At 32.1% G+C, this 23058-nt stretch overlaps 1 protein-coding gene and 1 long non-coding RNA gene across 2 annotated transcripts in view; both read left to right on the forward strand.

Annotated features, from left to right (window-relative positions):
• Nucleotides 1-933: 933 nt before the first annotated feature.
• On the forward strand, nucleotides 934-7259 carry LOC109104139 (protein DGCR6-like). The gene is made up of 6 exons (XM_019117501.2): nucleotides 934-1097; nucleotides 1820-1941; nucleotides 4434-4594; nucleotides 4720-4820; nucleotides 6567-6707; nucleotides 6776-7259. Exons 2-6 carry the CDS (start codon nucleotides 1832-1834, stop codon nucleotides 6854-6856), a joined length of 594 nt encoding a protein of 197 aa, XP_018973046.1. The 5' UTR covers nucleotides 934-1097; nucleotides 1820-1831; the 3' UTR covers nucleotides 6857-7259.
• Nucleotides 7260-8005: 746 nt separating this feature from the next.
• The window catches only part of LOC122140656, a 31138-nt gene continuing 16085 nt past the window's right edge, over nucleotides 8006-23058 (forward strand). The window contains exons 1-3 of the long non-coding RNA XR_006157252.1: nucleotides 8006-8298; nucleotides 9854-9888; nucleotides 12747-12856. This is a non-coding gene — a long non-coding RNA (uncharacterized LOC122140656). The remainder of the gene's footprint in view (nucleotides 8299-9853; nucleotides 9889-12746; nucleotides 12857-23058) is intronic.

The following is a 23058-nucleotide window of genomic DNA, read 5'->3' on the forward strand; positions in this document are numbered from 1 at the left end:
AAACATAAAGATTAACATAAAGATGATTTAACAAATATTAATTAAACCTTAGACGTAATAAATGAATGCAGTATGTCTGTAAATTAAACCAGTGGTCAACGTCAACGTCATCACAGAAAATAAATAAATAAATAATTTATATACGAAGAGTTCAGATGCAAAAACCTCTAAAAGTTTAAAAGCGTTTTTATCAGGCTCTTCTGTGTAGGTTCAGATGTCACTTTAGTAGCAATTTATAGGTTCTTTTCCTTGCCATTTAAATAAAATAACTGAATATAAACATAGGAGCCTGATTAAAATGCTCATTTTAGAATAAAATTTTACGACATTTAGAGGCTTTTGCATCTGAACTCTTCAGATATCTACACACACACACACACACGCACACGCACACGCACACGCGCACGCGCACACGCACGCACGCACGCACGCACACACACACAGACACCCACACGCACGCGCACGCACGCACACAAATATAATTTTTATTTATATTTATTTAATTTGTTTATGTAAAAATAATGTTTATGCATGTTCAGTACTAACGGAGAGTTCAACAGTAATTTTTATTCTGGTTTTATTATTGTAATAAACAAAGATTACAACAAAGCGTAGCCTTATCTTATTTTTTATCGTTTTTTTTTTTTTTAAATAGTGAATTAATCTGTAAAAAAAAAATAATAAAACCTTGAGAAACTGTTTTGCAAAAGACAAAGAAAATGATTAATGCAATAAAACAAAAGAAATAAGAGCTGCGGTATGTAAAAATAAAGTTGAACTAAAATACAGATAATTTTAACAAATATTAACTGAACCATAGACCTAATAAATGAATGTATTATGTCTAATAAATTAAACTACTACCAAAGAGCTACTACAAGAAAACGTCTAGGCATATGAAAGGGCAGCCCAGCGTGCTCTGAAGGACCTCAGGACGCCGCCAGTGCGCATGCGCAAACTTACACGCACAGTTCAAAACAACTGAGTCTGTGATATTTGTAATTATACATTATAAACATCAAACAAACAGTCGTATTTAAACTCGACACGCCTTAAGCAACAACCTTTTCCTCTCCGGAAGCTGAACTATAAAGCAGGTCAGAGTTTGGTTGTGTTAAATCTGTTTTTAGTGCTGTTCTTCGACGCTAACGTTAGTTTCCAGAGATTTACCGGATTATAAACTAAAAAAGACACTAACGACCAATAAACAATTAATTTCGTATTTTCTCTGTGCAGAACTATCTACGTACAGTTAGATGTGAATCTTTCTTTTCTTTAGAAAAAAAATCTACATTTTTAATTATTTCGACTAATGTTTTGTTTAGTTATAATAACCATAAAATCATAATAATAAATAAATAAATAACATTAGCTATTATCCTAAATGTAGAGTGTTTACAGTTACTTGGTGAGCATGACCAGTGTGTTATTTTAGCATTATTTATATGCTATAAAAGTATTTATTAATATTTTAAATTAGGTCTTTTATATATATTGTAATTTTTTATTATTTTATTATTATTTAGTTTGAATTTATATTTATTTCAGGTTTATTTTTAATAATTTTTAAGCATGTTTTATTTTAGTCGGTTGCCGAGACAACATATCTAATTTCTAATTTTTTTACGTATTATTTTTTCATCTAATATTTGCATTTTATTTAATTTCAGCTTTATTTCAATCAACAAAATTGTCCTCGTGACTTGCGTGTGGCGTTGAGAAGAACATAAACAAACGTTTCAGTCAACAAAAGCTCTTTTTAATACATCATCCTCGTCATATGTGTTCTGTGGTGAGCTGTGTTCTCCGTGATGTGCAGGCTGAATGTGGGATGGACACGTACTCCGCTGTGAGAGACGATCCATCTGATGCCGCCAGACTACAGGAGAGACACTATTACCTGCTTTCAGAGCTGCAGACGCTCGTCAAGGACCTGCCCAGGTGCGCACACAGATCACTGATGCACGAGAATACCTGACAAAAACAAGAACTCTTACTGAAGCACGCTCAAAAATAGAAATCGCGAAGCTAAAAGTTACTGCAGGGCTTCTCCGAGGCTTCAAAAGGCCTGGGGAAGGTCTCAAATCAGAGCAGAGAGTCTTAAAGGAACACTCCGACTTTTTGGGACTTTAGCTTATTCACAGTATCCCCCAGAGTTAGATAAATCCATACATACCTTTTTCATTTCTGTGCGTTCTGTAAGTGTTATTTGACGCACCCACCGCTAGCCTAGCTTAGCACAAAGACTGGATGTGAATGGATAATGCTAGCATAGTAATCCCAATAAGTGACAAAATAATGCAAACATTTTCCTATTTACATGTTGTGATCTGTATAGTCACAGCGTGTACAAATAACAAGGCTATGTGAGACAGAGACCATTTTTAATCGTATAAATACTGGGAACTATATTCTCACTAGGCGTAGGAGCACAGCTAACGTTACTTGGGCGGAGTGGCTACTTGGGCGGAGTGATTAGCGCAGCACTCGAGACGCGCTGTTGATGGTTCCGTAAACAAAACAAACGTGACTAACTAGCTAGACGTGACTCGTGATCATGGCTGACTTTGAGGAATTGTCAGACTCAGAGTAATTTTACTGTGTATCAAACCAAGATCCAGAACGATATAGTTTTGAGCCAGGATACACAGACGAGGAGTTACAAAGTGCTGTAGAACACTCATCTCATCCTGATTAATAATTATCACAGAAAATGTATACAGAATTATTACAGGAATTGATATATTTGAAATGCAATTTATTACAGCTGACCAAATATATTCAACAATATAATACAGTAATGTTAGATAATTGCATTACAATAGCCAAGAATATGGGGAAAGTAATAGCAAAAGGCAAATAGTTTTTGCGCAATGAACCCACAGACAGTAACGTTAGCCTACTATTTCACAAACATTTTCTCAAAAAAGAAAACTGCCCATCCCCCTCCAATTCATTAGCAAGTTGAATGTATTAGTCCTGAGAGTTACATTTAGCGCCGCTCATTTATTATTGAGCGATACAGTGTGTTCATGACAACACAATAATAACAATAAAGGGGATACACGGAGCCCCTATTCACGTAATAGTGTCACTACTAAGGTTATATTACATTAGCATGGCACTGTTACAGTATGGCTAATGTTAGTCATCTCAAAACATAACGGAACACTTACCGCAGCAACAGGTGATCCAATTTGTCCTGTCTTTATTATCGATGGGATGGCTGTATCCTTTAGCACACGTTTCATGGTCCGTGTGGCAACTTGCATTTTTTTCAAAATATTCGTCTACAGTAAAATGTTCAGAGCAAACGAAATACTTCGTGATGGTGTTTACAGGTGTGTTTGGAACTAAACCCAGAACAAGTAGCCATCGATTCATCAGGTCAGCGTTTTTGGTTGGAATTCTATGAAACATCATAGTATTACCTAGTCTCCCCTGTTTATTGTCGCAGCTCTTTACAATACAGCGAACACCCTTGACTGTACACTATAAATGTACTATCTAGTAATTGCTGACTCTATTACTCCAACTCTGAGCGAACTCTCTGCTCCTCACCACGGCGCGTCTCCAGTGCTGCGCTAATCACTCCGCCCAAGTAGCCACTCCGCCCAAGTAACATAAGCTGTGCTCCTACGCCTAGTGAGAATATAGTTCCCAGTATTTATACGATTAAAAATGGTCTCTGTCTCATATAGCCTTGTTATTTGTACAAGCTGTGACTATACAGATCACAACATGTAAATAGGGAAATGTTTGCATTATTTTGTCAATTATTGGGATTACTATGCTACCATTATCCATTCACATCCAGTCTTTGTGCTAAGCTAGGCTAGCGGTGGGTGCGTCAAATAACACTTACAGAACGCACAGAAATGAAAAAGGTATGTATGGACTTATCTAACTCTGGGGGATACTGTGAATAAGCTAAAGTCCCAAAAAGTCGGAGTGTTCCTTTAAATTCATGAAGTTGTGGTATTCAGTTAAAAAAGTTTTTTGTTTTATCATCTTTAAAGATAAGATACATTTACTTGAGATGCAAATTGAGCGTGTTTTCCTTTTGAATGAAGTCGGTTGTTCTGAATTATGTTGAATTCAGTTGTGTTTTCTAACTTTGAAGTGTCACTAACACAAGACATTTATATTTAGAGACCATATCGATGCATTGTTTCATTCAATCGATTTATTTTCCATCTTCCAATCGATCCATTTTGCTCTTATTATTGTTTAAATAGTCTTAAAAGTTATTTAATTACCTTTTTATAAAAAAAAAAAGAAACCTGCAGAAACCGGTTACAGGGAAAGAGAGAACTCCAAGAAAAGACTTGTCACATGTCATTGCTCTTTTGTTGGTTTGGACTGCTTCTGTTGTCCTCGTGTGGATGAAAGCATCTGCTGAATGTGAATGTAATGGGATGGTTTTGTTTCAGCTCGTTTCAGCAGCGTCTGTCCTACACCACGCTCAGTGATCTGGCTCAAGCGCTCATCGACGGGACGGTGTATGAGATAGTTCAAGGGCTGCTGGACATTCAACACCTGACCGAGAAAAACCTCTACAACCAGAGACAGAAACTACACAGCGAGCACAGAGGTGTGTGTGTGTGTGTGTGTGTGTGTGTGTGTGTGTGTGTGTGTGTGTGTGAGGGTGTCAGGCCCTGCTGAACACTGTAAGATGTTGACTGTGAGTGTGTGTGTGTGTTTGTGTATGTGTTTCAGCTCTCAAGCAGGATCTGGTTCGGAAACACAAACAGGCTCTGCAGACGTGCAAGTCTCACAATCTGGCCGTCCTGAAAACCAACCAGAGAGCGGAAGCTGAGGTACGACGAGACGCTCTCTGTTTCTCCAGACATGTCTGGGTTTAGGCTTTGTTTTCATAGTTGCTGAAGGTGATGACTAAAAGGTAGTAGGGCTGGGACAATAAATCGATGCATCGTGAATCCAGAAACGATTCTGCGTTTTTCCGAAGGCATCGCAATTCTCTCTCGAATCGATTCTGAGCTTAGTTTTTACCAGCAGATGGCACTGTGTGCTTTAGAAAGTGTCCCAGCCCTAAAGAGTAGCGTCCCAGCCCTAAAGAGTAGTTTGACCAATAGTATGCAGACTGGGCCTAAAATGAAACTCACCACATGCCAGATGTAAGTAAAAATCAGCACTGGCGAGTGTGTGAAACAATCTGTTATTTATTTATTCTTTATAAAACAGATAGTTCCGGTCCTTGATTCTGATTGGCTGAGCCTCGTTTGAAGCTGTTGTAAATGACTCTACAAAGTAACAAACACCTTTGTTTACATTTGTGTGTTGCTCGGCAACCACTTTGTTGCAACCACAACTGTTTCTGAGGAACTACATTGTTTGGTGGAAGAATACTGTTTTTATTAATATATTACACTTTATTTGCTCTGTTTTATTTTGTGAAACTTTACTACGTGTATGGCCGTGAAGCCGTGGTTTACAGTGAATTTATAACAGCTATAATCATGCCTAACAATGCCCCTCAGCTGTTATAAACTCACTGTAAACCACGGCTTCACAGGGATTATTGCTTTATCTAATTTTGACAATGCCTGCTAACACGATAAGGTTCACAGTGATTATCAAATCTGCAAATGCTGTGAGTTTGAGTCACTTACTGTATAGCATGTGTTTGAAAATGCTACATGAGCCAAACATCTTCTCAAGTTCGTAATGAGAATGTTTTATAAACCTGTCGTCAACAAACGAGACGTCTCTCTGTGGTTTTCAATCAAAATAAAAGCTCTGTTGTTTACTTTTTCAAAGCAAAGAAAAAAACAAATATTAGTATTTTACAACTATTACTACTTCTACTACTAATAATAAATAAAATTATTATAATTATGAAATATTTTAAATGCTTATGGAATAATATTATAGTGATATTTCTTCATTGATTTGTTTATTTTAGTACATGTTGGCACTATATTTATTTAATTTGTTAATCTTTCTTGTCTTTATAAAGTCAACATTTCCCAGTCATCTTTAAAAATCATTTTAATTATTTTTGACTAATACTAATTTGACACATGAATTATTTTTGATTAATATTTTGACTTATACTTACCACAATCATAATAATTAATAAGTAACATTGTTTATTCTCCTAAATGTATGGTGTTTACAGTTGCCGGACACATTAATGCGTAGTTTAGGTGTAACTAGTGACAGTGTTATAGTATTGATCAATATTTTGAATTAGTTTTTGTTTTATATTTTCATTTTTTTATGTCATTAATATTTTGTCATGCAAATACACATGTAATGCAATAGAAAATTTTGCTGAATAAATAATCTCTATGTGTGGTTTGTTAGGAGGACAATATTTGAAAATCTGGAATCTGAGGGTGCAAAAAAATCTAAATATTGAGAAAATCATCTTTAAAGTTGTTCAAATGAAGTTCTTAGCAATGCATATCATTAATCAAAAATTAAGTTTTGATATATTTACGGTAGGAAACTTACTAAATATCTTCATGGAACATGATCTTAATATCCTAATGAGTTTTGGCATAAAAGAGAGATGTATAATTTTGACTCGTACTCTTCAGGCTCTGGATCAGCGGGTGAAAGAAGAGCAGAGGATGATGGACGAGAAGGTCGTGGCTGAGATGGATCAGAAGGTTCTGGATCAGCAGAACACGCTGGAGAAAGCAGGCGTGCCGGGTTTCTACATCACCACCAACCCACAGGTCAGTCTCGCTCTTCCTCACAATCAGCGTCATCTGCTTTCCTTCTTTCAAGCGCTGTTCTTTCACAGGAGGTGATGATGCAGATGAATTTGCTGGAGCTGATCCTGAAGCTGCAGCAGAAGGAGACAGTATCTGGATCTCTGCCCTGAGGACGTGAAAGAACCGGACACGAGTCGAGCTTCTCGGGTTCAACATGAAATAATCGTGGATGAGCTGCTTTGACTGCAGCAGGACGCTGGACCTTTAAAAGTATTGATTACAGTCTCTTTTAATTGATGATGATGGGCTGGAAACGTCTAGAACATGACGATGGACGACACTGAAGACGTGCCCACCGCTTTTCTTTTGACATTAAATATTGTTTTGTAAATATACAGTATGTCAAATTTGGAACTTTTGTTTTTTGTTGCAATTTTTGTTTGCACACATTCTTGCGCTGTTATGATTTGTTACATGTGAAGGAACTATATTTGTTTATTCTTGAATAATTATTAAAAATGACAGTCTGTGTTTCTCTAAACATGATTTGCATCATTAAATCACAAAAACTGACTCTCTGTGTGTCAGGTTTGCTTGGTTCAATGTTCAGAGAGCATGCAAATATTTCGGGAACTATTTAATCCCGTTGATTTAGTAAAATTAATATAGAATAATAGCTTTTGATGTAAAGATGTGTGTGTGTCTTTAGCAATGTTTTCAAAATATAATTTACATTGTTGTAATTTACATTGTGTGTGTGCATGCGCAATTTAATGTAAATTAAATTTACATTAGTATTTTTAATATTTATATACAAATTAAATACTGTATATATATAGGCTAGTGTTTAATTTGTATACAAGTTTTTAAAAGTATTAATGTGCATATACACTATTAAAATATTTATTTAGTAAGATTTTCTCATTATATCATCATGTGGTTATTAAAATAACATCAGTTTTAAATATTTCTATATATATATATTTTTTAAATAACACTATATGAAACATTTACGTTTTATAAACACTTAAACATAAACATTTACAACAAGTAATTTGTTTATTAGTAAGTTGTAAGCACAGCTGATATAGTGACAGGATGTGTTTAAATTTAAAACACATTTTATAACACTTTACATCTGAAACTCTGCTGTTTTTTTTAAATATTTTTATATTTGTTGAAGTTTCATTTAAAACTGTTTAATGTGCATGTGTTTAGTCAATCTAAAATGATTTAGTAATAAAAACATAAGACACATGTTCTTTAAAATATATATTTTTCTCTGATTCAAAGTATTCAAAGCTGCTAATATAAGGCAAAGGTGTTTACACACATCTCAGTGAAATGCTTTGGAGTACTATGGTACTATCACAGTCTACTGTAAGTGTCACCTGCAGCTCTTACTGTACTTCCTATAATTGTTTGATTTAATGTCATGGAGCAGCCAGTGGGTGGCGCTGTTAAAGTCTCTCTCTAGGTGTTTTGATTCTAGGTCGCTGCTGAAGTTAGCTGCTGGTTAATGTTGAAAACATTAACATCCTTCAGTTTTACAAAGTTCATGGACATGTTATGAGTGATGCAGCGACTACCCAGCTGTAGTTTCCAGCCGTGTGTAAGTAGTTAATCTGTTTTCTCAGCTCTGTTTTCTTTCTAGGTCGTGTGAAATAACCAAACACAAAGTGAATCTGTTTTCCGTTTCTGGCATCATTTCTCTCTCAAGTGAACCGATTCATTTGAGTCAGTTGATTCAGTTGATAGAAAGTTTCCTTTTTATAGTAAAAATCATGTATTCATGCTTGATGTTTGATGCTTTCACCTATGAATTTTGTTCCAGATAAACACTGCTCTGATTGTTAAATTTGATTATGTAATCAAATAACAACAACATTGACAAACGTTTACTAGTGACCCCATGATTACAAAATATACTTTTAAATATATTTCAAAAAAGTGATCAAAATATATTTATGTAAATGTACCAATTTTGTCAGTTATTTTGTATATATTTTATATAAAAAATGTAAATGTAGTTTTTAAAAACATTTAAAAATATATATTTTCCCTCCATATATTTAAATCCATCAAAATATATTCACATATGTCACATTTGAAGAAAATATATTTTATTGGGCTGGAATATTTCTAACATATATTTAAAATATATTTTGGACAGAAAAAAATGTTTATTCGTTCATTCGTTTGTTTGTTTATTCATTCATTCATTTATTCATTCATTCATTCATTCATTTATCCATCCATTCATTCATTCATTCATTCTTTTATTCATTCATTCATTCGTTCTTTTATCCATTCATTCGTTCATTCATTCATTCATTCATTAATTCATTCATTCGTTTGTTCGTTTATTCATTTATCCATCCATTCATTCATTCATTCTTTTATCCATTAATTCGTTCATTTATCCATCCATCTATTCATTCATTCATTCATTCTTTTATCCATTCATTCATTAATTCGTTCATTTATCCTTCCATTCATTCATTCATTCTTTTATCCATTAATTCGTTCATTTATCCATCCATCTATTCATTCATTCATTCATTCTTTTATCCATTCATTCATTCATTCGTTCATTTATCCATCCATTCATTCATTCATTCGTTTGTTCGTTTATTCATTTATCCATCCATTCATTTATTCATTTATCCATTAATTAATTAATTAATTCATTCATTCATTCGTTATTTCGTTCGTTTATTCATTTATCCATTCATTCATTCATTCATTCATCCATTCATTCATTTATCTATTCATTCATTCTTTTATTCATTCATTCGTTCCTTCGCTTGTTTGTTTGTTCGTTTATCCATTCATCCATTCATTCGTTCGTTCGTTTGTTCGTTCATTCATTTATCCATGGAGGTGTGAATGAACCGTAAGTAATATCAACTGTTTTTGTAACCAAAAATACCAAAAATAACTTGAATTGGATTCAAAACGGAAAATAAGCTCAAACTGAATTAAACACACTCTATAATGAGGTTGTGTAACATAATGTAGGATAATACTGTTCAAAACTTAATGCATAATGTGTTGTTTCACATACTATTTCAGAAAACAGTATTCAGTGTGAACTGCACAGTATATGTAGTATGCTAGTTTTCCATTCAGAATTTTACTGAATTCACTGTTTCTGTTTCTATCAGATCTCTGGGACCTTCAGGACGAGAGAAAATCACAGGTGCACTTTTCTTTTTTTTTAAATAGTCCTTTAACTTTTATAAATGTTCTGCCACAAACTGTGAGTGTGAGTAACTGGATTGAGCCGCTGCTGATTTCTGCTGCTATTGTGAGGTTCTCTCAAGAGCCTGTGATGCTTCTACAACAACATCCATCTTTACTGAGAAGCGTGTGCTGAAATTGATCACTTTAACAGTTTCTGCTTTAAGAAAGACACCTAGAGTTCACAACAGCAACAGAAACCATCGTTAAAATACAGCTGTGTCTCAGCAGGGAATGCTATTGCTTCCTCTTCCATTGCTCGGGAAACTTAATTGGAACAAAACTTGGATTGAAATTGAAAAATTATTTGTCATATGTTTATAGAGAATAGAGCTACTACATTAATGAAGACAGTGACTGGGATAATTTGTTCTTGAGAGAACGTGATGAGAAATGTCTGAGGGTTATTATATCAGGGTTATTAAAGTTTAAAATTAAAACCATAAAAAGGATATTTGTTACTTGAGATAAAATTATCTTTAATAATATAAAATACAAACAAATTTATTTTATTTCAGCCCATTAACAAAGCAACATTTCTCATTTAGTTTAACTTGATGAACTAAAATTAAAACCATAAAAAAGACTGTTGTTACTTTAAATAAAATAAGCATTAATGAAAACAAAATAAAATGTAAAATAAAATAAAATATATAGAAAACTTTTTGCCAAATCAACATTTCCCATTTTTATTTAGTTTAACTTGATGTACTAAAATAAAAAAAATAAAAAGTTGTTTGTTACTTGAAATAAACGTTAATAAAAATAAATAAAATGTAATAATATTTATTTTTAAACTTATTAAAATTTATTATAAAACTTATTATATTTCAGCTCTTTACCAAAGTATCATTTCTTATTTAGTTTATACTTGTACTAAATTAAAGCCACATTAAAATATTTATGAAATAAAATAGATGCTAATAAAATAAAATATAAATAAATATAAATATAAATATTTCAGCTGATTGCCAAAGCAACATTTCTTATTTAGTTTAGCTTGATGTACTAAAAAAAAAAAAAAAAAAAAAAAAAGATGTTGTTACTTGAAATAAAGTAAATGTTAATAAAAAAAGTAAAAAAATAAAAATTAAATTAAATTAAAAAATATAATGTATAGAAAATTTATTTTATTTCAGCTTGTAAAAAAGATAAAAAAATGTTTGTTACTTGAAATAAAATAAACGTTAATAAAATAAAATTTAATACAATTTATTATACATTTATTATAAAACTTAATTTACTTCAGCTCATTACCAAAGCAACATTTCTATTTTTTTTAGTTTAACTTGATGAACTTAAATAACTAAAACTGAAATAAAAAAAATAAAAAACATATGACACACACAAACAAACAGTATGCTAATAAAAATGACAAAAACACAAAAATACACACAAAAATAAACAAAGACATTTTCTAAAACTTTAATTAAAATTAAATTTAATTAAATGAAATGAGCACAGTTTGAGACATTGTTGAGATCTCTGAAATTCTAAACAAGAAACACATGAGATTACTGTGGGTTTTTCTTCAGGACATGAAGATAGTCCAGTACAGACTGAAACGTTAGTTTTTTTTCCTTTATGTTTGTGTGCACAGTCACATTTTTGTTACTGCACGTGTTTGTTGCTGCTTCCATGTAATTCTTCAGTAATGAAGGACCTTGAACTTTGCATTTGTTTGGTGTGCGGATTCCTTTTGAGGTTTGGGTGAATAAGAGTCCACCTGCTGAAGAAAATCACGCAGCTGTCAGATCTTAAAAGGTTCATAAACAGCCTCAAATCTGTCTGTCACACTTCTGCAGCTCTGACTTTTACATGCACGCTTAAAATCACTCCTACAAACCTGTCATGAAAGCAGCTTTTGGGTCTGTTTGAGAACTTTATAACCTTTTATTGCAAGAAAAACACTGCAGGTGATTCAGGTTTATGTGTGCTTGTAGAGGAATAAAAAATGCATTTGAGAGAGCGTTATGAAACATGTTTGTTTCATGAATTCAATCACAATATTAATAAGCAATATATAAAAAAAATTTAATCTATTATGCTCACCAAGGCTTTTATTTATTTATTGCATTTATCATCAAAATAGCATATATATACAATAATATAAATATAAAACACAAATGTGGGTATAAACAGTATATTGAATAAAAAATAAGTCTCTTATGCTCACCTAGGCTTTTATTTTTTATTTTTTACTTTTATCATCAAAAATAGCATAAATGTAAAATAATATAAATATAAAACAAATATGTGAAATGTGAATAAACTTTTATCAATTAAAAATACTCTAAATAATATTATTACATTGATAATACAGTGTGCATTCTTTTATTTGTTTGATATTTATATTATTTATAATAATAATAATAATAATAATAATAATATAAAAATAAAATTCTAAAATATTTTAAAATATATTACATGTAATAGTGTAAGTATAAATTATATAATATTACAATATAAAAGACTATTATTACCCAAGACATCCATGTTTGGAGTCAGCAAGATTTTTAATTTTTAAGTTTTTGAAAGAAGTCTCTTCTGCTCATCAAGGCTGTGTTTCTTTGAATAAAAATACAGAAAAAGCTGTAAAAATCTGAAATATTATTATAATTTAAAACAGCTGTTTTCTATGTGAATCTCTGTTAAACTGTAATTTATTTCTGTGATGCGCAGCTGTATTTTCAGCATCATTACTCCAGTCTTCAGTGTCACATGATCTTCAGAAATCATTCTAATGTACTGATTTGCTGCTCAAGAAACATTTCTGATTATTATTAATGTTGAACACAGTCGTGCTATTCTTTAAAGGTGCAGAAGTGGAAGGCCGTGAGCTGCTGCTCCTCAGATTGATGTTCTTCAGGTGTTTGACACGTTCAGGAATCCGGTCAGGAGAACAGCGGCTTTTGTTCCAGAAACAGGTGCGATGCACAGAAACATGCGTCACGCCTCCAGAAACATGTCATCAGCACATCAGTAAACACACACTCCATCTGTCACACACAGAACAGGAAGCGGCTGAACTCCTCACTTCCTGTGGCCAAACACACAGCTGCCTGACCACACAGGCTGAAGTAAATGCAAGGGATTTTTTATGATATATGCTGATAGCAAGTGTTTGCAGAGATAATACTGTGTGTGTGTGTGTGTGTGAGCGTGTGTGTGTGTGTGTGTGTGTGTGTGTGTGTGCCTGAGTGTGTATGTGAGTGTGTGAGTGAGTGAGTGTGTGTGTGTGTGTGTGTGTGTGTGTGTGTGTGTGTGAGAGAGAGTGTGTGTGTGAGTGTGAGTGTGAGAGAGAGTGTGTTTGTGTGTGTGTGTGTGTGTGTGTGTGTGTGTGTGTGTGTGTGTGTGTGTGTGTGTGTGTGTGTGTGTGTGTGTACGTGTGTGTGTGTGCGTGAGTGTGTGAGTGAGTGTGTGTGTGTGTGTGTGTGTGTGTGCATGTGTGTGTGTGAGAGTGTAAGTGTGTGTATGTGTGTGTGTGTGTGTGTGTGTGTGTGTGTGTGTGTGTGTGTGTGTGTGTGTGTGTGTGTGAGTGAGTGAGTGAGTGAGTGAGTGAGTGTGTGTGTGTGAGTGTATGTGTGTGTGTGTGTGTGTGTGAGTGAGTGAGTGAGTGAGTGAGTGTGTGTGTGCGAGTGTAAGTGTGTGTGTGTGAGAGAGAGAGAGTGAGAGAGTGTGTGTGTGTGTGTGTGTGTGTGTTCTGTACATTTGCATTTACAGCATTGTGCCTTTAGGAGGCAGAGCAGAACAACAGATGACTTTCAACACACACAAAGAGTGTATATCTGCTGTTATCTTTATTTTTATTATTTACATCTGTCATAGATAGATAGTCTGAATTAATATTATAATGTATAATAATGTAAATATAAAACAAAATAATAGTGTGAATTTATTACACACTTAAATTGTATTTTAAAATAGAATAAATATAATAATGTTAAAATATATTTACATAAATATTATACATTTAATAATATTATAATGTTCTAATATAGAAAAAAATTTAATAGTGTGAATTTAATAATATAAATTAAATAATAGGCCTATTGTGATAATATAAAACAAAAATAATAGTGTGAAAATATACAACCTACATAAATATTATACATTTTAAAAAATGTTATAATTTTTAATATAGAATAAATATAATTGTGTGGATATATAGTAAGTCAAATAATATTATAATATATTATAAAATAAACACTTTTTGTATAGTGTTTACAATTTTTGATTATTATTATGTTTTATGTTGAAAACTTGTGCTGCTTCGTATTTTTTCTGGAAACATTTTATTTTTCAGGATATACAAAACAGAAAGCTCAATAGAACAGCATTTATTTGAAATAGAAATCTTTTGCAACATTACAAGTGTTTTTACTGTCACTTTTGATCAATTTAATGCATCCTTGCTGATTAAAAATATTAATTATTTAAAAAAAAAAAATTATGTTACTGACCCCTAACTTTTAAACAGTATTATAAATATAAATCTAAAACAAATACAATATGAATTGAATTGAATATCTGTATATCTGGAAAAAATGCATGTCTGTTCTTTTCCTCCTCTGTTCTTCTGTTTGATTATTGTTGTTGTTGTTGTTCATAGACAGCATTATTAGTGTTTGCATCAGCGTTATGAGAAGCTGACGGCCCACCAGAGCTTCTCTTTGCATCCATAAAATAAAGCAATAACAAAGCGGAAATGAACCTGATGAAAACAGCGTGTTATAAAAGTCAGCACATGTTTAACTGAGTGGAGTTTGATGCTGTGTAGGACAAATATTTGCCACTCAGTTATTTAAACACAATTATGATTCTGAGACGTGATAAAAGCCGAGAACTTGAGGGAGAATATAACAGTGGAGTTTGTTTAACTATTGTGCTGCTGAAAATCCTTCATGCTCCTGGTAAAAAAAAAATAATTGCTTGTATGTCTCTCATTATGCTATATTATCACTAAATCTTGAATTTGATCTTTTTGTCAACTTGTTTTCTTTCAGTTAGCACAGGTTTTGTATATCTTTTTGTCAACTTGTTTTCTTTCAGTTAGCACAGGTTTTGTGTTTCTTTCTGAAAAAACTGATCATAGGCTTTACTGATCTGAACTCATGCTCATGAGTTTTTTGAGATATTCAAAAAAAAAAAAAAAAAATATATATAATATATATATATATATATATATATATATATATATATATATATATATATATATATATATGAATACATAAATAAATGCATAAATACATAAACAACTAACAATGAAATGCAAAATAAAAAATAACAAAATAATTGTTTAAAAAAACTGTAAGGCCAGTTAAATTAATAATAATATAATAAAATAATATACAGTAGAAAAATTAGAAATTTATAAGTTCTTTTTTGTAAATTTTTCACCAGATATAAAAAAACTGTAAATGTAAAATACTTAATGCTTAAAATATACAAAAAAAACAAAAAAAAAACAAAAACAAACATATATTATTTAAAAAACATGGTTCCATAAATAAATACATACATGCATATATATAAACACACAGACAGACATGCATGCATACATCAATACATAAACATATAAAAATAAAATATAACAATATTAATTCAAAAACTGAGGTGCAGATCTGTTAAATCCAGTGCTTGGTAATAATTTAGCACAATGAGAAATGTATTCGCATTTTATTTGTAATTGTTAACCAGATATAAAATATAAATTACTTAATACTTACACAAGTGTTACAAGGGGAGGGGGGAATACAGAAATTATCCTATTTTTCGAAATCAGTAAGATTTAGTCCAATGCAATAACATAAACTAGCATTTTCAAATGACCAGAATATAAGGGGTTAAGAAAGACAATCATTCATACAGTATATAATAATTCTGCTTCTGATTCAGAATGATTCCAGTTCTATTATGTTTCCATTAGTGCTTGTTTTAGTACTTTTAAGGAAGTTGTGTGAATTCACAAATACAGTTTCTTTAGGTTCTAGTTTCTCATAATGGAGGAAAAACGGTCCGATTATTTTAGTTTTATGTTCCTTCCACATCAGAAGTCTTTGTTGGCCATCAGCAGGTTTCAATGGTTTTCAATTTCAGTTTTTTCTTCTTTTTTATTTTCCTCACAATTCAGACTTTTTACTTAGAATTGAAAGTTTATGTTGTGCAAGAAACTCACAATTCAGTCTTGTTTTTTCAAGTTTACCCCAAAGTATTTTCTTGTAAAACATACTGATTGATTTAATAATTGTTAATGACTGTTTACTTTACAACTTTAAAAAAGTGTTTTTTTACAGCGTAAGGTGACAACAGCTTAAAAGGAAAGTCATTTCAGAGTTTTGAAGACAAATACTGATTTCTTTAGAATAACTGATAAATCATTCACAGACCATACAGTACATTACATATGTAATAAAACTGAGATAGGAGAAAGTGTTTTAATATACTAAATCCTTTCATCCTTCAAAATCTTGCAGCATTTTAGCCAAAATAACTCATTCATTAATTTGTGTGTTTGTTTATTTCTGTATTTTGTGATTTTTTGTTTATTTATTTATTTATTGCACTATGGTCTTTAACGTGATGATTTGGACGAGGTTTTCTCTGCATCTGTCTCTAATGTGATTTGTTCAAATCCACAGTGCAACCCGAGTGTAAGAAAGCAAGTTATTCTTATGCGAAATTAGAAAAACGACAACACAAAGACCGAAAGGAAAACAGTTTAATTTTCTGACTATTTTAACAAGACAGCGATAAACAGAAGGACATTGTTTTCCGAAGCATCGCCTCTAGCAGGGCTGTAATTTTTCCCTTTCGTTGCAATTGCGAAGCTGATTTCTGGAGAGCTGTTGTGTCACACATTGTCTGTGCGAGGTTCGGCGTATCAGAACAAAACACATCATCCAGTCTGAAATCCCGCACGAGTTTGCCAGGCTTTTATTTGCACGGCGGTGATTGACAGGCTTTCTGTGGTACTTGGCAGCAGCGCTCGATTGTCTAGGCCGGGCGATCCGGGCGAGGAGGAGGCGGCTCGAGGTGTTTTCCCATTACACCTTTACATTAGATGACAGGCAAAAAAGCCTCTCAGATTGCAACCCTCTCACACGGAGCAAAAAGTGCTGAATTAAAGCAGTGTAGAGACAGGGCTCTCTCTCTCTCTCTCTCTCTCTCTCTCTCTCTCTCTCTCATCCCCAAATCAATCCACTGATCTGATGCTGAGATGGGTTTGCAGCTCACTGTTGAATCCAGAGGTCAGCGCCGGTCCGGTGGATAAGTCCCTTATCGTATCTGCCCAAGGACTTTGCTGTGACCTTCACAAACATTCACACAGGAGCGGATGGCTTTAAACTGCGCTGTATGTCGCGGACAGACCAGACAAATGCTGCTGAGACTCATTGTGCCTCCTGTTTGTTTTGTTAGACAATAGAATTCTGGAAGCTGTCAGTTATTGTTTGCTAGTTTTGTGTTGTGGAAGCATATTCAGCATGTGTTATTATTGCATTGTAGATTCTTTTTAAGGAAATGATGTCCTTTATGCACGGTATTTATCTTTGTAATTAATTTTCTGCATTGATTTTTTCAGTGTTCTAAAAGAACTAAAACTGAGGTAAAAATGTATCAAATCCACTGGACATATTAACAAATCCAATACAAATACAAAAACACACAACGATATAATTAAAACTTTTACTAAATTAAATTAAACTATTTTTTTTAAATGGCATTACAAATGGAAAGTACAAAAATGAAAACTAATTCAAAATATAAAAAACTATAATCTCTCCACTGATGTGTGGTTTGTTAGGAGGACAATATTTGTCTGAGATACAACTATTTGAAAATCTGGAATCTGAGGGAGCAAAAAAATCTAAATATTGAGAAAATCATCTTTAAAGTTGTTCAAATGAAGTTCTTAGCAATGCATATTACTAATCAAAAATTAAGTTTTGATATATTTAAGGTAGGAAATTTAAAAAATATTTTCATGTAACATGATCTTTACTTAATATCCTAATGATTTTTGGCATTAAAAAAAAAATATTATAATTTTGACCCATACAAAGTATTTTTGGCTATTGCTGCAAATATACCTGTGCTACTTAAGACCGCTTTTGTGCTCCAGAGACACATTTTAAAAAGAAAATAATAAAGAAATTAGTTTTCCTGATATTAAAATGGCACAATTTCATAAGTAAGATCAATCCACATTTGTGAATCTGAAATCTTATATCATCTTAAGACAACTGCAATCATTATAAGTGCATGAATTCATGTACATTCCATTAAATGTTGATATAAACAAATAAAATGAACTAGAACCAAATGAACTGCTACATTTTACAATTTCTGTAGAATATTTGAGGGGTTTCGCTCATGCAATAATCACAACTTGTTTGGTAAAGTGTTATGGATGGTTGCTATGGTGTTTCTATGCAGGCGTTGCTATGCATTTCTAGATGGTTTCTAGGTAGTCTGTAGTAAAACTACAGTGGAAAACTATATATAGATCATGTGAAGTCTTCAAGTGACAAATGAGTCATAGATAAATGATGAAGATCTGAAGAGCAGCAGGAGGCGTGCTCGCGACCGCTGATGCACGGGTTTGAGCCGCTTTGACTGGCAGCAGCAGGTGGATCTGACGGTTTGCAGGCTTCTTTCCTTTGGCTGTTGGAGCTCTTTTTTTTTGATGACAATTACAGACGTGGACTTCATCCCATTTGGAGCGGCATGTCAAAGCCGTCCACCTGTCCTCCTGCACAGAGAGCTTTACAGCGCCATACGCAGACGCTGAATGTTGGCCGCCGATGCTGATGGAAACAGCAGGCATGACAGGACTATCCGAATAAAACCAGCGCCTCTTCATTTTATTACATACAAATGAACACCGTCTGTCGCTCGCTCTGCTTTTAGGGTTTATGTACTGTGCGCTTTTGTCTTAGAGCGAAACTTGAGGCATTAGCTCCAAAAATTTAGTTTTCTTGTAAGAGGCTTTAGTAGACAAATTAAAAGGGGGCCATTTTTGTATTTTTTTTTTTTTTTTGTCCATTTAAATTTGGAAATAAACAGTTTATATATATATATATATATATTTATAAGTAAGTTTAAAAAAAGATTCTGTCCTATTTCTTATGTGACTCATCAATTGTGGTGTTATTCTAGTATCCCTTACAGTTTTTAAATAAATATTGTGAATTATTGACATTTTATTAATTTTGTTGTAATTTTTATTAGTTTTTTAAAATACATATGTAGTCTTATAAATATTGTAAATAATTTTTTTTTCTATTTTTATTTTTATTTTAGTTACATTTTTAGTAATTGTGTTGTTTATTTCATTTTAAATATATCTGTTTAGTTTTAATTAATATTTTAAATTAATTTTAATTTTTTTTAATTTACATTATAATTTTAGTTTAAGTTTTAGTAATTTTGTTTTGCTTTAACTATTTTTATATACATATATAGTTTATATTACTATTTTAAATTAATTTTTAAATTTTAAAATTTTTTTAAAGTAACACCTTTTTTGTAAGTAAATATCATTGATCATGTGACTATTTGTACAGATTGCTAGTTTTTTTGCTTCCGCTGAAGCATTAAATTAAAATAAAATGTATGTAATAATAAAAAATGCAAAATCTTAGTGCCTTCACTAATGCTTTCAGACTTTTATGTTCATGGTGATTTCTCCTGGGTTTCTTCCATTGAATGTAGTTCTCAAGTCACTAAATGAGAGAACGGTATCCCATGTTGCACTTCTTCTCCGTAATCCTGCAGAGAAATGAGGAGGATCAATGGTGAATGTGCTGCAGCTCTCAGAATGACGTGTGTGTGTTTGCGTTACAGATCATCAATATCCAAACTAATCAATGCTCTTCTTTCTCCTTATTCTCATGTCCACTGGAGACGTTTGTTGTTTGGAGATGATAAAGAGGTCAGTTTCAGGTTGCACTGTGTTGTTGCAATGCAAATATTGTTACAGAAACAGCCAGACATTCATATGATCTGGATGAACTCAGCAGTCATTAAAGCTCTGTCATTATTACTGCGGTGCAACATCTGTTTACCGCGGTTCTTTAGATGCGTGTATCAGCAGAAGGCTCATTATGACCAGTTGTGTTTTCAAGCCACATTTACTCGCCCTCGTGTCGTTCAAAGCTGTGTGATTTCAGTGTCCAGAATGAAAGCGAATGGAGACCAGACGGCATGTTATTGTTTTTGTGACCGATCGTGACTGTTATGTTTTGAACATGCACCAGTGTGTCTTTGTGTGCCGCAGAAGAAAGACAATCTTCTTCTGAGAGATAAAAAAATATGATTTTCAGTGCAGGGCAAACTAAAGTTATTTTAATGCCTCTCGTCAGAATGATGTTGCTGTTCATTCTGTAGTTGAAACAAACGATTTAAGTCACATTAAGCACTACTGTTTAAAAAACTGCTTAAAAAAATTAATCAAGGATGTTTTAAATTGAAAAAGTGACAGTAAAGACATTAAAAGATGTTATTCTTTTGAACTTTCTATTCATCAAAGAATCCTGAAAAATAAAATATATCATTTTCCACAAACATATTAACTGTTTAAATCATCAATGTTTGAAATGTTTTTTTGAGCAGCTAATCATCATATTAGAATGATTTCTGAAGATCATGTGACACTGAAGACTGGAGTAATGATGCTGAAAATACAGCTGCACATCACAGAAATAAATGAACAGATACTTACATAGAAAACAGCTATAATATTTGACATTTTTACTGTATTTTAAATCAAATAAATGCTGTGTTGGTGAGCAAAAGAGACTTCTTTCAAAAAGATTAATAAATCTGACTACATACTTTTGAACATCGGTGTATAAAACACAAATATATGTTAAAAATACATTTTTATTAGGTGTGCCTGATTGTTTTTGAAGGCTTTGTAAAAGTAGTTACATTAACTCATCTGCATCTTATATTGCTTAAGTCCAAAAACAACAACAACTAAAAAAAAATTATAAATAAAAAATTATAAATAAATTAAATAAATATATATTTATATATATATTTAATTTTTTTTTTATTATTTTTTTTTTTTTTTAGTATTTTAGTATATTTAGTATTTTAGTTTTATAGTATATGTATATTATATATATAAAATAATTTTTTTATATAAATATATATATTTTTTATAAACATGTTTAAATATTTCACAGTATTAGAATATTTCTAAAACATGTTTACCTGCACTGTAAAAAAAGAAATCCGTAAAATAACAGAAAAAGTACCGGCAGCTCATTATACACAACATTATCCATTAATTTTAAGGACATCTCTGTTAACTCTAAAACACAATGCAATGAAGTGTAAAATTCAAAATAAATAAATACGGTAAAATTCCTTCAAATTGTGCAGTAGGCCTATATTGTGCCCTATTTTTACAGATTTTTTTTTAGAGAGTAAGAAAAGCAAATTGCATAAGATATTAAACCTTGTTTCCAGAGAATGTCTCTTATTAGTGTTTCAAACATAAACCTTAAGCAGCATTAAACAAGCTCTCTCTAACCATTGAACGGTGGTGTAAATGCAATGCATTAGTTGTAAACATGAGCTGTCTGTGCATGAGACTTTCCATCAGTGTGTGAGCGCAGTGTGACAGCGAGCCGTCTCACATTACAGTATTAGAAAGCTCTGTGCTCTCGGGTTTGGCTGAATCATCTGCTGCTCGTTTATCACCTCGGCGGGACCCTCTCCTGGCCCCGATTCACATCTAAATCCCCACGGCCGACTGCTCTCATCACGAGCATATGTGAGCCGCTCCTCCTGACTGGCAAATTCAGCTGTGATTGAGGAGATTTGCTTTACCCCCGCGGTGTTAAGTAGTTCTCTGCGGCGATATGACACCGGACTGACCCTCAGCCAACATTAGAACGACCTTCAAGAGCTTCTCGGGACTGAGAAGATAAGGCATCAGATTCAAGTATGAAAGAGACTTTACACCCGGCATGAAAATGCTCACGAACACAAATAAGACTCTGGACATCAGCACAAAACACCTGGAAAAAACCACAGGCGTTTGAGAGATGCTAGATTTATTTGTTTTTATTTAGACTATGTACGTTACAATGACTTGCAAGGAACATTATGAAGTAATATAATATTCAGAATCTTTCCTATTTTTTATGTCACTAATTAAATGCAGTGTTATTATAGATTTCATCAGTATTCTAAGTTAAACATTTTTATATTTTCTATTATTTTTTTAATTTTATTTAAAAATATATTTTATATTTAATTTTTATATATTTGTATTTTTTATTTTATTTTTTTATTATATATATATATATATATATATATATATATATATATATATATCAGCTTTTGTCTTCTATATATATATATATTACAAGTTTTAGTAATTTTGTGCTTTGATTCATTTTTATTATTTTTTTAATACAATAAAATTTATTAAAAATAAAAATATCTATCGTTTTTATTAATTTTATTTTAGTTATTTTAGTACATCAAATTAAACTAAATGAAAACGAGAAATAAAATAATTTTGAGTTTTGAATTTTTGAATTTTTGAATTTTTTTTGTTATTTGATTTCAGTTAAAGTGTATTTTCAAGTAGTAAAGTTTATTTTTTTATAGTTTTAGTTAACTATAATAACCCTGATTAAATGAAAGGAAATTAGCATATTTGATCATGTGACTTTTTGTGATGCTCAGATCTGTTTATGTCCACTAAAGCATTAGATTGACATAAAATCGATATTTTATTTAGAGTTAATAATATAATTAAAAATTTACAAAAGTGAGTTGAAGAATGATACTAAAGCTCTTGGGCCTAAACAGTGTTTGCAGTTGAATGCTATTGTTTAGGAGGAGTTTCGTAACCTGAATAATGCTGAACGTAATAATGCAATTCATTTTCAGTAAAAATAGCACATCTCCTGTTGTCTCTCACATCAAAATCCAGCCACATATTAGTTTAGAGCTGTTTAAACGCTGCTTGATCTGTGCAGATTTCTCTCCTGATTCACACCAGAACACTTTTTCACTGGAGGAAGTGTTATTATGGATTATGGACTGGTTAAAAAACTCTTACTGATGGATTTGTTTCAGCTTTTGTCTTCTGGAATGGACTGGA

The sequence above is a fragment of the Cyprinus carpio genome, chromosome B19, assembly GCF_018340385.1.
Source record: "Cyprinus carpio isolate SPL01 chromosome B19, ASM1834038v1, whole genome shotgun sequence".
In the NCBI taxonomy this organism is placed as follows: Eukaryota; Metazoa; Chordata; class Actinopteri; order Cypriniformes; family Cyprinidae; genus Cyprinus; species Cyprinus carpio.

What these genes read in the sequence shown, in the direction of transcription:
- LOC109104139 (XM_019117501.2), top strand. Translation starts at nt 1,832, where the DNA reads ATGGACACGTACTCCGCTGTGAGAGACGATCCATCTGATGCCGCCAGA. An exon ending in CTCGTCAAGGACCTGCCCAG is followed by an intron (nt 1,942 to 4,433) that starts GTGCGCACACAG and finishes GTTTTGTTTCAG; the next exon opens with CTCGTTTCAGCAGCGTCTGT. An exon ending in ACTACACAGCGAGCACAGAG is followed by an intron (nt 4,595 to 4,719) that starts GTGTGTGTGTGT and finishes TATGTGTTTCAG; the next exon opens with CTCTCAAGCAGGATCTGGTT.